This window comes from Pithys albifrons, chromosome 7, assembly GCF_047495875.1.
Source record: "Pithys albifrons albifrons isolate INPA30051 chromosome 7, PitAlb_v1, whole genome shotgun sequence".
Lineage (NCBI taxonomy): Eukaryota > Metazoa > Chordata > Aves > Passeriformes > Thamnophilidae > Pithys > Pithys albifrons.
Window position 1 is genome coordinate 55,516,037 of NC_092464.1, and position 16,089 is coordinate 55,532,125.

The 16,089-nt window shown below is 39.1% G+C and overlaps 1 protein-coding gene across 2 annotated transcripts in view; it reads left to right on the forward strand.

The window, feature by feature from the left end:
- CNTNAP2 (contactin associated protein 2) overlaps positions 1–16,089 on the forward strand; it is a 1,051,893-nt gene that overhangs the window by 965,008 nt on the left and 70,796 nt on the right. For both annotated transcript variants that reach the window (XM_071559619.1, XM_071559620.1), the window contains one exon: positions 1,178–1,311. In XM_071559619.1, coding sequence (XP_071415720.1) covers positions 1,178–1,311 — 134 coding nt within the window. The remainder of the gene's footprint in view (positions 1–1,177; positions 1,312–16,089) is intronic.

The following is a 16,089-nucleotide window of genomic DNA, read 5'->3' on the forward strand; positions in this document are numbered from 1 at the left end:
GGTGGGGACAAGCAGGAAGCCACATGAAGGCTCTTGAATAGCTGAACTCATGACAATATCACCAGGAGTCACTGGGAAGTGTCATGGATTGTCCTTCTCAAAGTCTGGATAGACACTGAGGTGGCTAAAATATGGCTCTAGCATAGCATGTAATGTCCTAAACATTTTGGTGATGGTTGGAGGTTGGCTATGGGCCATTTGCAGTGTTAAAACTCTATATAAAATGAATATATTTCTATTTCAAATAGTGCCTTAGTGCCCTATGAAAATCATAATTAGGATGATTTTGCTACTGCTCCCTTTTATGAGATGAGTATTCCACATTCCACTCTTATTTTTCCTTTCCTGGGGAAGAAGAAAGGTCCATGAGAGAAATCCAACCTCAAATGACTAAACTGTAGTTATTAAGGTCCAGGGCTGCTCTTTTGGGCCAGAATATTTCCATTTTTCATCAATAATGGGGTCTGCATTTCCCTTTTCAAACATTCTTCCTTTTAATCAAGTATTAAGATGTGTTATGAAGAGCAGACACTTCACTTTTGTTTAGAAAAGGCAAATCTGTCTAGCAGTATGTCAGGAATATCAATTAATCATTTTTGACTATACTTTCCCAACAATATAACCTAATGCTTTCAATTCACCATATATTATTAAATTTCCATAAATGTCCAGACAGTCACCCATCAACAAGAATTAAATGTGAGAGTTTGAAAATCCCTTGTGTAGATTATGTGTCAATTTGTTGCAGTTTTGCCTTTATTCAATGCATGTCAATGGTTTGTTCTTTAGAAAATGTTACTTTTTGTATAATTTCAAAGAATTCTACTGCAGCAAGTATAATAATCCCACCAATGAGGTGCTACTTGATGTGCTCAATTTTGTCACAATTGTCCATCTTGTTCAAGGAATGGCCCCCCATTTGTTTGCTTTGCAGTCTGGAGTGTTTACAAACCCTTTGGTTTGGAGATGCTGGTTATTGTCACACTTCTGGGTTATAAACCAGAGGCAGTTTCAGCCCACAGCTTTATAATCTCAAACACCAGCTCTTCTCTTCCTGCAGCAATGAGAGCAACTAAGCGTGACATGGTAACAGCTCTACGTGAAAATAAAGAGGGGGAAATAACAGGTGGATGGAGATGAAATACCTGAGGGTGCTTTTCCCCTTTTTTCTCCCCAGGGAACCTGCAGATCCGGTACAGCCTGGGAGGCACCAAAGATCCCTTCAACATCGATGTGGAGCACAGGAACGTGGCTAATGGGCAGCCCCACACCGTGAATGTCACACGGGATGGGAGGGACATCCTGCTGCAGGTACAGGGCCTTGGCTTCCACTTCTTCTAACTTGCAGCATTTTGTATCCTGGCAGTCTCCATTCCTCTGAGATCAGTGCAATTTAGGAACTGAAAAGCACAGGAGATGGGGTTCTGATTGCAGATCACGCTGCCAGGAGTTAACACAAGCTGTTCTTCCCATTGTGGCATTGTTGTGTTGTTCTGAAATCCTCACTTTAGTGTGATGACAGCTGGGATAACACAGGTAGAATCACAGGATCATAGAATGGATTGGGTTGGAAAAGACCTCTGAGATCATCAAGTCCAGCCCTTGGTCCAACTCCAGTCCCTTTACCAGATCATGGCACTCAGTGCCACGGCCAAGCTCAGCTTAAAAACCTCCAGGGATGGGGAATCCACCCCCTCTCTGGGCAGCCCATTCCAATGCCTGAGCACTCTCTCTGCAAAGAATTTCTTTCTGATCTCCAACTTCAATTTCCCCTGGCAGAGCTTGAGCCCATCGTGCCCCCTTGTCCTGTTGCTGAGTGCCTGGGAGAAGAGACCAACCCCCACCTGGCCAGAACTTCCCTTCAGGCAGTTCCAGACAGTGCTGAGGTCACCTCTGAGCCTCCTCTTCTCCAGGCTAAACACCCCCAGCTCCCTCAGCCTCTCCCCACAGCACTTGTGCTCCAGTCCCTTCTCCAGCCTCGTTGCTCTTCTCTGGCCCCGCTCCAGCCCCTCAATCTCTTGCCTCAACTGAGGGGCCCAGACCTGAACACAACACTCAAGGTGTGGCCTCCCCAAGGCAGAGTCCAGGGGAAGGGTCACTGCCCTGGGCCTGCTGGCCACGCTAGTTTGGATCCAGGCCAGGATCCCATTGGCCTTCTTGGCCACCTGGGCACACTCTTGGCTCCTGTTGAGCTTCCTGTCAATCAGTCCCCCCAGATCCCTCAGGTGCCACTGCAGGTGCTCAAGGGCATCACAGACATCTGGGCTGATAGACAGCATGAGTCTCAGGACAAACTCTGGAACAGCAGCTGGAAGGCAGGAGGGACATTCTACAGTGTCTTAAATGGCAGTGGAGCTTGATGCAACTAAATATTGGTCCTTAAGTCCTGAGTCTGCAAATGGGAATGACTTTAAATTTAAATTTAAATTTAAATTTACCCTGCAGTCCAGTGAACTGTTCTGCAGAGGTGAGCAGATGCTTTAGTGTTTATGTGACAGGAGTCTGGGGCAAAAGTGCTGTTGAAGGCACATAGCTCTGCTTATTTAGGATTTGGTACAGCACAGGTAGCATCTCTCCAATATCTCAGTCTGCAAATCTTTGAGAAAGTATAATGCTATTTAAATAACAGAGGGGAGAGCTGCAAAAAGCAATCAATGTTTCCAGGCAGCTTCGTCTCTGTGGTCATTACAGAACTCTGTTTTCATACCCTGGTTGTCACATCTGCAAACACAAAGGTTGCAGGCAGGGTATGAGAAGGGTTTTGTTGGCAGGAGAGGCAGGTGGATGGGATAGATTAACCTGGATTTGTTAGCTCATAAGAAGCAAACCAAAACCAATAAACAATGAAATATAAAAAGGGGAAGTCTCCTTGGGAACGAAGCCAAAAGGTGAAGGATAGTAGCCATCCCAGTTTATCTACCTAAAAATTAAAATAAATCCCTCACAGTTATTGTTTCAAGGTATCAAAAGGAAAGGTATAGTGCATTACAATGTCATTTGACTGAGGCTTTCAGTACTCAGAATAACACTGACTGCATGGAAGTACAATTGTCACAAAATTATTCATGAAATGCCAAATAACCGAAAAAAATCTGTAGGTGGTACATCCAAACTCCTTTCAGGTTTTCTGAGGCTGAGAGGGGCATATATTGATATATGTGTCTGTCTTGCATGCTGTTACATTTATTTCTCTTACAGCTAAATGGAAGCTAAAGAAGAGCAGGTTTCCCTCTGGTGTCAAATGCTTTTATTTTTGGGAAGTATGACATGTTTCCTGTGCTGTCATAGCTGGCCAGTTTAGGCAGCTGTAAAATTAAATATCTTCTGAAGGAATCAGATGAGATACCTTGCCCAGTTAGAAAGTCCATGTACAGTTAAATGTGCCAGCCTTGCATCACCTCATCTGAATTTGGTTCCCAACAATTTATTTTCACAGTGTTTTATGAGACCACCACCTATCTAGGGTTTGGAAGAGCCAGACACATTCTGGTTGGTATTGCTCTGCTGGAGGGGAAATTTTTTCATCTATTTAGTCTGCATAAAACACAGCTCATTTATGTAAACAGAAAGCAGATACATTAAAGCTTATTAAAGGAGAGAACAGGGAAAGAAGCAACCCATAATCCAGAAATCCTACCACGGCTGTATCACCTGAAAGAGAAAATTTCTGTCAAATTTTGTTCATTCTTCTTCAGTTAATTACTTATCAGATAACATTTTCAAATGAGAGAACTGATCTGAACAGAAATTGTACCATTAAGTAGATTGTTCACTTGAAAATGAGTCCTCTTTTCAAATATAAACTCCTCATGCTGTCTGTAAATACAAAATATATAAATACAGTTTTTCTCAGTATCCAGAGGACAAATTAGGAGTTTTCTCTCGCAGATCTGAGCAATGAACATTTGAGCAGACTTTTATTTCCTGCTAAACCCTTCTCCACCCTGATGAGCAGCTGGTTTGCTTGCTCCTAAAGAAGACAGCTTGCCTGCCAGGTGCTGTTGCTCACACTTCCACATCTCTACACGGCATAAAAGTGTCACCAGGAGGATTTATTTCTCATCAAAGCTTCAGTTCAAGAGCACTCAGTATTTCTCAGATCTTAACAATGAGTTCATACTTAGAATACCTGTCTCTCTAACTTACTCTAATAACCCTGCGGTGCCAGAGAGATTTAAAAAATCTGAAGACAGGCAATAAATTGCTGCCATAAGAGCTGCCATAAGAGCTGTGTGAGCCAGAGTGGTATCAAGATTCTCAGGAGTTACATTTATATATGAATACAGAAAAAAACTCTTTAATGAACTCCATGAGACCTCACCTGATGCTGGTAGAGAGGAGACCATTGATAGTGGACGTAAAATCATCATTTGAGGTGGTCTTGGAAACCAAAATATCCACAATATTGGATGTCCATGAGGTAACAAAGGAGAATATTCAGTGTGAATGGTTTTTATTATAATTACATCCCTCTTCCTAATGTACCATGTCAGTGAAGATGAAAGGCAGTAGCAAAAACTCTGTCAAATATTTTTTATATTTCAGTTTTATACAGTCACGGGCTGCAAACAAATCAATAATTAGTTCTACATTAAATTACATACTCTCATTTATGATGCCAGTGGTTTCTCAAGAAGAAGACTAAGGCCAAGGGGATCCTGGCCTGGATCCAAACTAGCATGGCCAGCAGGCCCAGGGCAGTGACCCTTCCCCTGGACTCTGCCTTGGGGAGGCCACACCTTGAGTGTTGTGTTCAGTTCTGGGCCCCTCAGTTGAGGCAAGAGATTGAGGGGCTGGAGCGGGGCCAGAGAAGAGCAACGAGGCTGGAGAAGGGACTGGAGCACAAGTGCTGTGGGGAGAGGCTGAGGGAGCTGGGGGTGTTTAGCCTGGAGAAGAGGAGGCTCAGAGGTGACCTCAGCACTGTCTGGAACTGCCTGAAGGGAAGTTCTGGCCAGGTGGGGGTTGGTCTCTTCTCCCAGGCACTCAGCAATAGGACAAGGGGGCACGATGGGCTCAAGCTCTGCCAGGGGAAATTGAAGTTGGAGATCAGAAAAACTTCTTTGCAGAGAGAGTGCTCAGGCATTGGAATGGGCTGCCCAGAGAGGGGGTGGATTCCCCATCCCTGGAGGTTTTTAACCTGAGATTGGCCATGGCACTGAGTGCCATGATCTGGTAAAGGGACTGGAGTTGGACCAAGGGTTGGACTTGATGATCTCGGAGGTTTTTTCCCACACAATCAAATCTATGATTCTATAATTCTATGATCTAGTGCTGATTTAGGTGTCAGGAAAAACAAATTAAGTAAGTTCAGGGACAAAGATGTGCTTATTTTCTGTCATTTCTGAGGTGGAGAAAATTGGCATTTGTTAGTAACAATTCCTGTCCTGCTGCTTCAGTAAAATACCAGGTTGTGGTAACCATGGCACAGCTCCAAGGCTGCACCAGTTCACCTGTGGCAAAGAAAAGCTCAGACTGGCAGCTGGGGAATGCATTATTCCAGTAAATGACATTTCAGGAGCAGAGCTTTAGGTTATGGAGGGCAAGTTTCACTTTGTCTGACTTCATTGAAAGGTTTCATGCTTCAGTAGGGTATTTTCCATATCATAAAAACCGGATCACTCTTTCCCAAGTATTCATGGGTGATTAACACTATTCACACATGAGTAAAATCTTCTTTTAAGAAGGCCAAGGACAAACCCTCCCCAGCAGAGGTTCTGATCCAAACTCATTGAAGTGACTGAAAGGCTGCAGGAATAATCCAGAAAATGCATTTTGTACAGATCTCCATTTTCCATCTTCACCAGAGGGAAGAATATCCATCTTTGTGAAAAATAATCAAAGAAATATTTGACCCTTACCCAAAGGAAATTCAAGAGGAAACAGAACTTTTGCAAGTCCATTCTCTCATTTCCATTTTGAACTGTCTGAAAAGAGGCAACAGTTGCAAACTCCAAGATGCTCTAAAAATGTAAATCACACAAAGTTAATTCAAAACTAATCTGAAGTAGAAAATAAAATGGTAAACATAATAGCAATGAAATAAAGAGGGTGAAGTGCAGCAAAGCAGTCTGCATATAACCTCCATCTTAAATGCAATCAGTATATCAAAGGTTTTTATAATTGTAGATTAAATTTTGGTCTCATTAAAGGGAGTGGGAACTTCCTCACAGACTTCAGCAGGGCTGTCATTTCACCATTATTGGTGGTGAAGAATCACACCTAAATATCATGTTTCCTGTATCTTGAAGCCTCCACAGAATATGATCACTGTTTGAGCTCTTGCTTAATGGAGGCCATAAAACCCCACCAAATTATTTTCTGCAGAAAACCAGTGGAACACGTTTTCTAGGAAGGCATTTTATCTATCTTGAAAGACTTCAAAGGATGGAAAATTCACCATTTCCTTTGGCCGTGTCTTCCAATGCTTAAGTGCCATTCCTGTAAGGAATTTGCACCTAATTTACAGTTTGAATTCTGCAGGCTTTAACATTTAACTTTGTGTCTATGCTGGAGAGATGAAAGAAATATTTAGTGTCAGGTGTCACTCCCCTTCACACTTTCTTAGAGATGCTGATTAAAATATCTTTTCATCTTGTCTGCAAGGGGCTGAATAAATTGAACTATTTTAGTCTACCATCAGATGTCTATAGTTTTGGAGCCATAAAGCAACTCTTTAACTCTCCTCTGAAAACTCTCCCTTGGAGTCACATTTTGAGAACATTTACCCTTGGATTAGACCTGGCAATGGTTGTTCTGCCATCAAAATTATGTAGAAATACCATATTTATTTCTTTCATTTTCTGGGGAAATGCTGCCTCAGCATTCTTTGGATACTGCTGTGAATTGTCCAGACACCTGATTAATTTGGTTTAACCAACATTTCCCTGGTGGGGAATGGGGAAATCCTGCTCATGATTTGAAAGGGAGCACTTAGACAGTATTTACAAAATCCACAGCAGCTTGAATGAGTAAAACATGTTTTAAATATCCAGCACTTTAAGCACAGGCAAAACATGTAAACCATAATTAGTATCAATGCAATACTAACCCTCTGCTTTTTTTCTCTCATAACCAGGTAATTCTATTTTGTTAAAAGCATAATTAATAAATTTCCAAGCAGGTTTTGCTTTAAAAAAAAAAAACAAAAAAAAACCAAAAAACCAAACAAAAAACCCCACATCTGTTCTACTAATAGAAAAGGCCTTTCTGCTGAAATGAGTTCTTTAAAATCCCTGGAGGTACCTCCTTTCCACCCAGTATTGCCATTCTGTGGGGAGGGGTATTACTCAAAATGCTGGTGCAACAGAAAGACAAACTCAGGCCATTTTCCAAGCAAACCATCTGTTAGATCAGCATGTTTAGTGCTTGAGCACTCATTTTATCCAGAACTCTTTTCTCCATCAGAATTCACAAGAAAGTGGGTTTTACTCAGGTAGGAAAATACAGAAGTTTGGGGTTTTTTTTCATAAATAGGTGACAAAGTATAAAAAGCTGTCAATACAAAAACCTTTGAAAATAAAATAAAGCTTATATTGATACACTGTGTAATTTCCATAACCCCAAGCAACATCTGTTTTCCAACATATCAAGAATTACAGATCTCGATCTTTACAGACTTCCAGTTCCCTCCAACTCTAATGATGTTATGGATTTTGCAAACAGCCAGGTGTTCAATTCTCAAAAGGGTCTGTAAACAACAGCAAGAGACAGCAGAACATATGCATCAGAATCAGGAATTAATGAAGACTTCACTGATAAATGCTTTTATTACCTGTTATTTTGTGCTCACAGGATGGCCGTGAGCTCTGAGAAGTTTTGTTGATTTAAACCTTCACTGAGTTCACTCAACTTCTTCCTTTTATAATGTAAAGAGAGCAGTTATAGGCAGGCAGGAAGCTCATCATGAATGACTTACACTTCCTTTTTATGCATCTTGGAGTTGGTCAGTAAGATAATCAGCACATCCTTATTGAATCTCAGCTGAGAGTCAGATAAAATGCTTTCATAAACCAAAATTCCTTTCACTCCTCAGTAAATGAGGGGGTGGAATATCCTGACCCTGAAGATCAGGCCATGGATTCAGATCTCTTCTCTTAGAGTGGGAAAAACCTGATCCGTAGAACTCCCCCTGGGGGTAGCAGCTCTCCCTGTGGTTTTGTGGTTGTGAAGCCTGAGGGGCAGGGGCAGATACTGAAATAAATATCGTTACAAAAGTTTTACCTTCTCTGCATCAGCTGAGATAGTTTCAAACTTGGAGACCTTTTGGGAGAATATTCATCTTTACTTTCTGGTCTATAAATTTGTGTTATTTACATTTGCTGATGCTGAAACTATTTTCTTCTTCTACGGTGTATTTCTGTGTGATTTCCTTGTTTTGTGTCATTGCTGGGTTAACATAATTTTTATTGGAGTTAAAGAAACAAAGAGAGAACAAAAGAATCATGAAGTATTTCCAGAGCCCAAGATGAAGCTAAAAAAGTCAAAACCTGACATGAAATAGGTGCTTTGCATTCTGTGGCAGCACACTTGGACAAATTAATGTCCTGTGAAAGTCATCTTTAGGCACCTGAGGTAGATCTCTTTAATTTTAATAACCTGGCATTATATGACTGGGTTTTGCTTCTGTAAACATTTATTGTAATTCATCTATTAAAGAGAGCAATAAAAAGTCAACAGATCTGTGAAAGAAGCATCAGAGGATAGTTTCAATTGAAGGCAGCCCAACTAAATAGCGTCCCTTTCCTTAGCAGTGCTTCTGTTATATTTGGAGTTATATATATCTTATATTTCTATTTAAATTTTATACCAATTAATGTATTTTTAGAGAGAGGTGAATTATCCCTGTCATTACTTAGCACAACAGCAGCTTTCATATAGATATAGATATAGATATAGGTATAGTTATAGAGATATAGATATGGAGATAGAGATAGAGATGGAGATATATGTGATAGATATAGATATAGATATAGATACAGATATAGATATAGATGGATATATAGATACAGGTAGATATAGATGTCCATGATACAGAGATACATTATATATGGATATAGATGTAGATACAGATACAGATATATATAGATGAATAGATATAGATATAGATATAGATGGATATATAGATAGATATATAGATGCAGATATATATAGCTTGATATAGATATAAATATAAGTATAGATATAGATATATAGATATATAGATACAGATACAGATATAGATAGATAGATATATAGATATAGGTATATAGATAGATATGGATATATAGATAGAGATATATAGATGATATAGATATAGATACAGATACAGATACAGATACAGATACAGATACAGATATAGATATAGATGGATATATAGATACAGGTAGATATAGATGTCCATGATACAGAGATACATTATATATGGATATAGATGTAGATACAGATACAGATACAGATATATATAGATTAATAGATATAGATATAGATATAGATGGATATATAGATAGATACATAGATGCAGATATATATAGCTTGATATAGATATAAATATAAGTATAGATATAGATATATAGATACAGATAGATAGATAGATTAGATAGATAGATAGATAGATAGATAGATAGATAGATAGATAGATAGATAGATATAGGTATTTAGATAGGTATGGATATATAGATAGATATAGATAGAGATATATAGATGGCATAGATATATAGATATAGATATAGATGATATAGATATAGATACAGATATAGATATAGATATAGATATAGATACAGATACAGATTCATATATAGATATAGATATAGATAGATATAGATATAGATATAGATATAGATATAGATATAGATATAGATGTGTTTATATATACACATATACATACGTATGCATATATATATACACACATATATATCCACACATATACATCCTTCATGTGCAGTAATCTTCTTTATATATATACATATACATACATATATATGTGTGTGTGTGTGTGTGTATATGTATATGTGTGTGTGTGTATATATATATATATATATATATACACAAGCTTACTGCACATGAAGGATTCAAGCATTAAAACAGAAAAATAATTGCTTTTTAATTATTTTTTTCTGCAATGTGTCTATGGGGTTTTTTTCTGTATCCCATTTTGATCCTATTTTAATTTAAATCCCTAGGGTTAAAAAATAAAATAAAATAAAATAAAATAAAATAAAATAAAATAAAATAAAATAAAAATAAAATAAAATAAAATAAAATAAAATAAAACAAAACAAAACAAAACAAAATAAAATAAAATAAAATAAAATAAAATAAAATAAAATAAAATAAAATAAAATAAAATAAAATAAAATAAAATAAAATAAAATAAAATAAAATATAAAATAAAATAAAATAAAATAAAAAGATAGAAATTCTGTGTTTATGGTCCTGCCTGTTTCTGTGGATCATTCACAGTCCATGGCTTGTCCCTGCCCTGCTGGGATCTGATCCACACTGATCTGGGTCAAGGAACTTACCTGGCAGAAAAAATCAGCAGAGCGTCACTGCCACACTGAGGAAGGAGCTGAATTGCAGTGAGAGTGGCCGTGATCAGCCTAAGGAATGGCACAATTCCCACTCCAATCTGCTCCTTTTGTACTATAAGCAAACAAATAAGTTAATTAACTCACAATATTAAATATATTGAAAATATTTTTTGCACATTTTTTCCTAACCTTTTATCGGGGAATAATCATCCATATTTCACCAATAAAAAGTCATCCTATTTTATATTCCTAACCAACTTCCTGCTTTCTCCTACTTTGCCATCATACCTGGGTACCAACCACCTGCAGACTGCTGAGGTTTTACGCTTAGTCCGTTCTAACTTTGAGCAGGAACCTTCTTTTTGTCCTGCATGACCGTAGGATTTAGTACAAAAAACCCTTGTCCAGGACTAGAGAAGCTTTTGAATACAAGTGATAAATCATCATAATAATGCAGAAGAGAAAAAACTAACATTGATCATGAAGATAACACATCCCCTTCGTTATCCTGCTATTACTGAAGTGATTGGCAAAGTTGTATTGACTTCAGATGGTGTGAGGTTAAGCCTTACAGTATATTATTCCATTTGATTGTGACAGCATTTTTTATTTTATAAAATTGTCTTAGTTTGAGGGAAAAACCCAAATGTTTACCTTTACAAAGCAGAGGAGAGGATTCCCCCTCAATAATCACGTCACTCCTTATTAAATTTAAGAAAAGGAACTTTAATTAGAAAATGGATATAAGAAGGATAACTGTTCTTAACTACTATATATATACATATATATGTGGATATAACTGTAGACAGACCAGAGCAAACTACTCCCCCAGCACCAAAAGTAAAAGCAAAAGAGAACAACCCCCAAACTGTGGGTTCCTCCTGGAGCAGTTCTATTTATGGACAGTGTCAGTGTCACACCTGGGCTGGCTGCGAGGGGAATTCTCAGTCTTTCCCCAGTGAGACAGAGACAAGGGATGAACAGTCATGTGGACTCTCCTTGTTCTCTGTTCCAAATGAAGAAGGAAAACCGGGAGTGGAGGAAATGGTGATAATTCCCAGGAATCTCCTTGCAGTCCAAATCGGTCCCCAGAAGAGGGAAAAAAGGTCTGCAGTGTCCTGAAGCAGCTGTGTCTGTCCTCTCTTCTCTCTCTCTCTGAAGCTCAGGGTGCCCAGAGATGGAGGGGGGAAAGCAAAGAGCAGAGCCAGAAAAAGAGCTCTCACCAGCAAGCAGTGGCTCCTTTTCTGCTGATGCCCAAAGGAAAAAAAACCAAAAACCTAAAAGACAAACCTGCACACAGGGAACAAAGAAAGAAAAACCTCTCCCCACCCCCAGGTGCTGGGGTTCTGTTTTCTCACCTCCAACCCACCATTCAGCTGGAATCTAAAAGCCATCAGCCCTCTTTTGTCCTCAGTCCTGGCACTCCAAGTCCAAACCTTTGTGTTGGTAAGGTGAGAAAAATTCTCTGAGGGGGCTCCTCCCAACACCACCTTCCTGTGTTTGAACCTTTAACAAAAATGGCTTCACTATAAAGAACCCCCTTCCTTTATAGCAGTACCCACACACAGACTGGCTGGAAGCTGATGCAGATGGAGGTACATCCCCAGGGTGAATTTGATGTTTGCACATGTGTATATAACTCTTTTTTGTGAGCCCCCTGAGGTGATGTGGGCATTGTTTGCCCTTACATTGATGTGTCTGTTAATCTCAGAACTCTGGTCAAGATTAGTTTTATTATCGAAGTGAACAGTCATTGAAGAGAAATGGCATTTTATTGAAGTTCTGCTTAAATCCAAGGAAATTCAGATAAAGACAGTCTGCCTTGGCATGGTGTGACTTCAGAACTGGAACTGCAGTTGCCTCAGAAAGTGCCACCTGCTTTCATCTGTGTAACTCTCAAAGCCACACTCTGTGTTTAGATTAAACTCAAACGAAATTAATGAGTTCTTAAAGAAGAGTAGCTGTAATGAAAAATCTTAAATATAATTTTAAAACTGTAATTTAATACAAATTCATGACATCAATGTCTGTGTATAGAGAGGTTCTATTTAATTTTCATCAAATAATGTAAGAGCTTTTTTCAAATAGTGTTTGACACTAGTAATTCCTTTTTTATTATGTGTCTCATATTAAATTGATAGGCTGGTATTTCATACAGAGTGCAGGCTGCTCTGTTCCAGCTGCTTACACTGGAGCACCCACTGGATGGCAGTCACACACAGCTTTGGGAAGAATCAGCACAGCCCTTTTTTCACAGAATCACAGACTTTTCTGAGTTGGAAGGGACCCACAAGGATCATCGAGCCCAACTCTTAAGTCAATGGCCCACAGTGAACCCATGACCTTGGCATTATTACAACCAACTGAGCTAATCTCAGGGTCAACCCTACGTTCAGAGGCTCTGGAAAAAAAGAGAAATAAGCAAAGTTGTTTCTTTTATTAGACAATGCTGGTTTAGTACAAAGACAAGCAATAAAAGTGAGTGGACAGAAATTTCACTGTTCCCTCACTGTTGTCTCGTGGTGCACCATTTTATCCCAGGTGCCAGGGCTGGAGAAGGGCAGAGCTCAAAGCTGGCATGGAAAGCAGCACAGAGGAAATGAGGTCACGGGAAGAACCTTTTCTTTTCCTTTTAAATCTGACCAGCATTACTGCTCCCTCACCTGTTCCAAGGTGAGGAAAGTGAGGGTCAGTTGGTTAGAACTTGGTTGTAATAATGCCAAGGTCATGGGTTCAATGTGGACCATTGACTGAAGACTTGGACTCGATGATCCTTGTGGGTCCCTTCCAGCTCAGAATAGTCTGGGGTTCTGTGATACATCCTGAGCACCACCTGAAGACAAAGGGAGTCTGATCACCCCACAGCTGGCAGGATTTGGTGTTGTATATTTGTCCATGTGAATGGTCACAATGATTGATTGTTTAAATTGACTTTTCATTTTGCTGCATGCCCTGCAGACACAATTAGCAGCTGTACATTAGGCAGGGCTGATGTTTTTATTACTTGTTCCTAATAGTTACTGTGACAGTGGACATGTGGATACCCATAATACGTTGGTAAATTAAATCATAGCTTGATAATAATCGTTATCATTTATTCACATTTTATTAGATTAATGACAATCTGATCAGTGGAGTTGCTCTGATTCCAAATCACAATAAAAAGAAATATTTAAATGTTGCTCCATTTTGGAAAAGGAAGAACCTTACTGTTGGTGATGGATACCAGTGTATGTGGCAGGATGGCAGGTTATTTAATCAGAGTCACTTCAGCATATTTTAAGTCATATTTATGTATGATAATAAATAATCCCACTGCATGCAAAGAAGTTACATGAGGTCAACCTCTTGGCATGTGAAAGGATGGAAAATCAGGGTCTTGTGGATTACATTTTCACCAACCTTTCCTTTATATACCCCTCTAAAGCCTCTACCTTTCATTTAATAACCATAAATACCATGACAGGTATGAGCCATTTCTATTTGCTTCATTAAATAAGAAGGGAATATTTTTTCCCCTGGTATGCCTGCAGTTCCCACTGACTATGGGTCTGACACTTGCAATGTCAGATGCTGAAACATTAATTTCCCTTCCACCAGAGATGCAAAGAGCAAGCACTCAGATGGAGTCTGGATTTAACAGAGCCACCAGTGGTTCCCTGTTTTGTATTTTAACTCTTTGTATTCACTTGACCACACCCTTTCAACGTGAATTTGTTTAACTCTAATTTCAGGTAATATGTGTATTTCTGCTGTCTATTGAAAATGTGAGAAAAACTGTTCAGGATACTCTGAACAAACTGAAACTTCTTAGTTTCTGAGTAAGAATACGGAACTTTGTTCTTCCATATATTTAGCTTAAAATAATCAATGTGAATACTCATTATGATCAATTGAAAATCACTTCTGAACATGAAATCTGGCTGCATCTCTTTTGTGACCTTCAAAGGCTATTTTTCCTCTCTGTCTTCCATGTATGTAAACTTCTCTGGGGGGTTTATGGGGTACTAAAAGAAGGACAGGATCCCTTTTCTCTTTTTTTTATAGGATTTTGAGGTAATTGCAGGTTCCTGACACCAGCAGGCTTTGTAGGTACCCGAGCTCAGATTCAGCCCTTCCTCAGTTCTCTGCTCTCTGCCATTCATTTAATTTTAACCACTGACCTGAGTATTTGCAGTATAAAGGAAAACAGTTCCCAATAATAACATTTTTAATTTAGAAATATGGCAAAAAGATACGTGAAAATATTGTATGCCCTTTAGTGTTGCCATTTCTCCAGAATTCCTACTGCAGACCATTGTACCCTGTGAAGTCTTAAATTACATGTGTGAGTTTCCATCCTGTTTTGTGATAGGGCAAGGCCAGAATAAATTAAATAGTTGTTGTTCTGTCCTATTTAAGCCTTTGTAATAAACACACAAACCTGAGAAAATAAATAACAGCAAAGATAAAAATTCACCCCAATTCCCTTTATGAAATGTGAACATCAGACCTCTATAGGGGTATATTAATCCACCTAATAGTGCTATTACTAAGCACAGGCAATTTATTTTATTACTCACTTTCTTCACATTTTTCTGTTAAATAGCTAAAAACCAGGGGGGAATATGCTAATGTGATGTGATTGCTGTGCCATACCAGGGACAAGATGTGTTTCCTATAGATTGAACTATTTAGCTAGGTTGATTACTCTGGAATTTGTTTTTTGGACTTCAATAGGTGTCATCACAATCAAATTGCATAATATTTTCAACAAGAAAGTAATAAGCATGAAGTACAAAGAAGCCTGTCTTACTAGTTTATGGCTTTTCCAAGAGAAAATGAGAATACCTGACACCTGAATTAGTCTCAAATTCCCAGCCATGTAAAGCTGGGGTTAGCAGTAACATAGATCCCAAATGTAAATCTGTTTCTGTGGAAATAATAATATGTCTTATTATTGATGCTGTTGTTATTTTTAGCAGTTATATTATAGAATTATAGAATCATAGAATCATAGAATCGATTCGGTTGGAAAAGACCTCCAAGATCATCAAGTCCAACCCTTGGTCCAACTCCAGTCCCTTTACCAGATCATGGCACTCAGTGCCACGGCCAAGCTCAGGTTAAAAACCTCCAGGGATGGGGAATCCACCCCCTCTCTGGGCAGCCCATTCCAATGCCTGAGCACTCTCTCTGCAAAGAATTTCTTTCTGCTCTCCAACTTCAATTTCCCCTGGCAGAGCTTGAGCCCATCGTGCCCCCTTGTCCTATTGCTGAGTGCCTGGGAGAAGAGACCAACCCCCACCTGGCCACAACTTCCCTTCAGGCAGTTCCAGACAGTGCTGAGGTCACCTCTGAGCCTCCTCTTCTCCAGGCTGAACACCCCCAGCTCCCTCAGCCTCTCCCCATAGGGCTTGTGCTCCAGTCCCTTCTCCAGCCTTGTTGCTCTTCTCTGGACTCGCTCCAGCACCTCAATATCCTTTCTGAGCTGAGGGGCCCAGAACTGAACACAGTACTATTGAAGCACACAAATAAAACTGATGTGATTCTACAGCAATCAGAATGAAAAAAAATATCCAGTACAGATGGAGTTGACAAA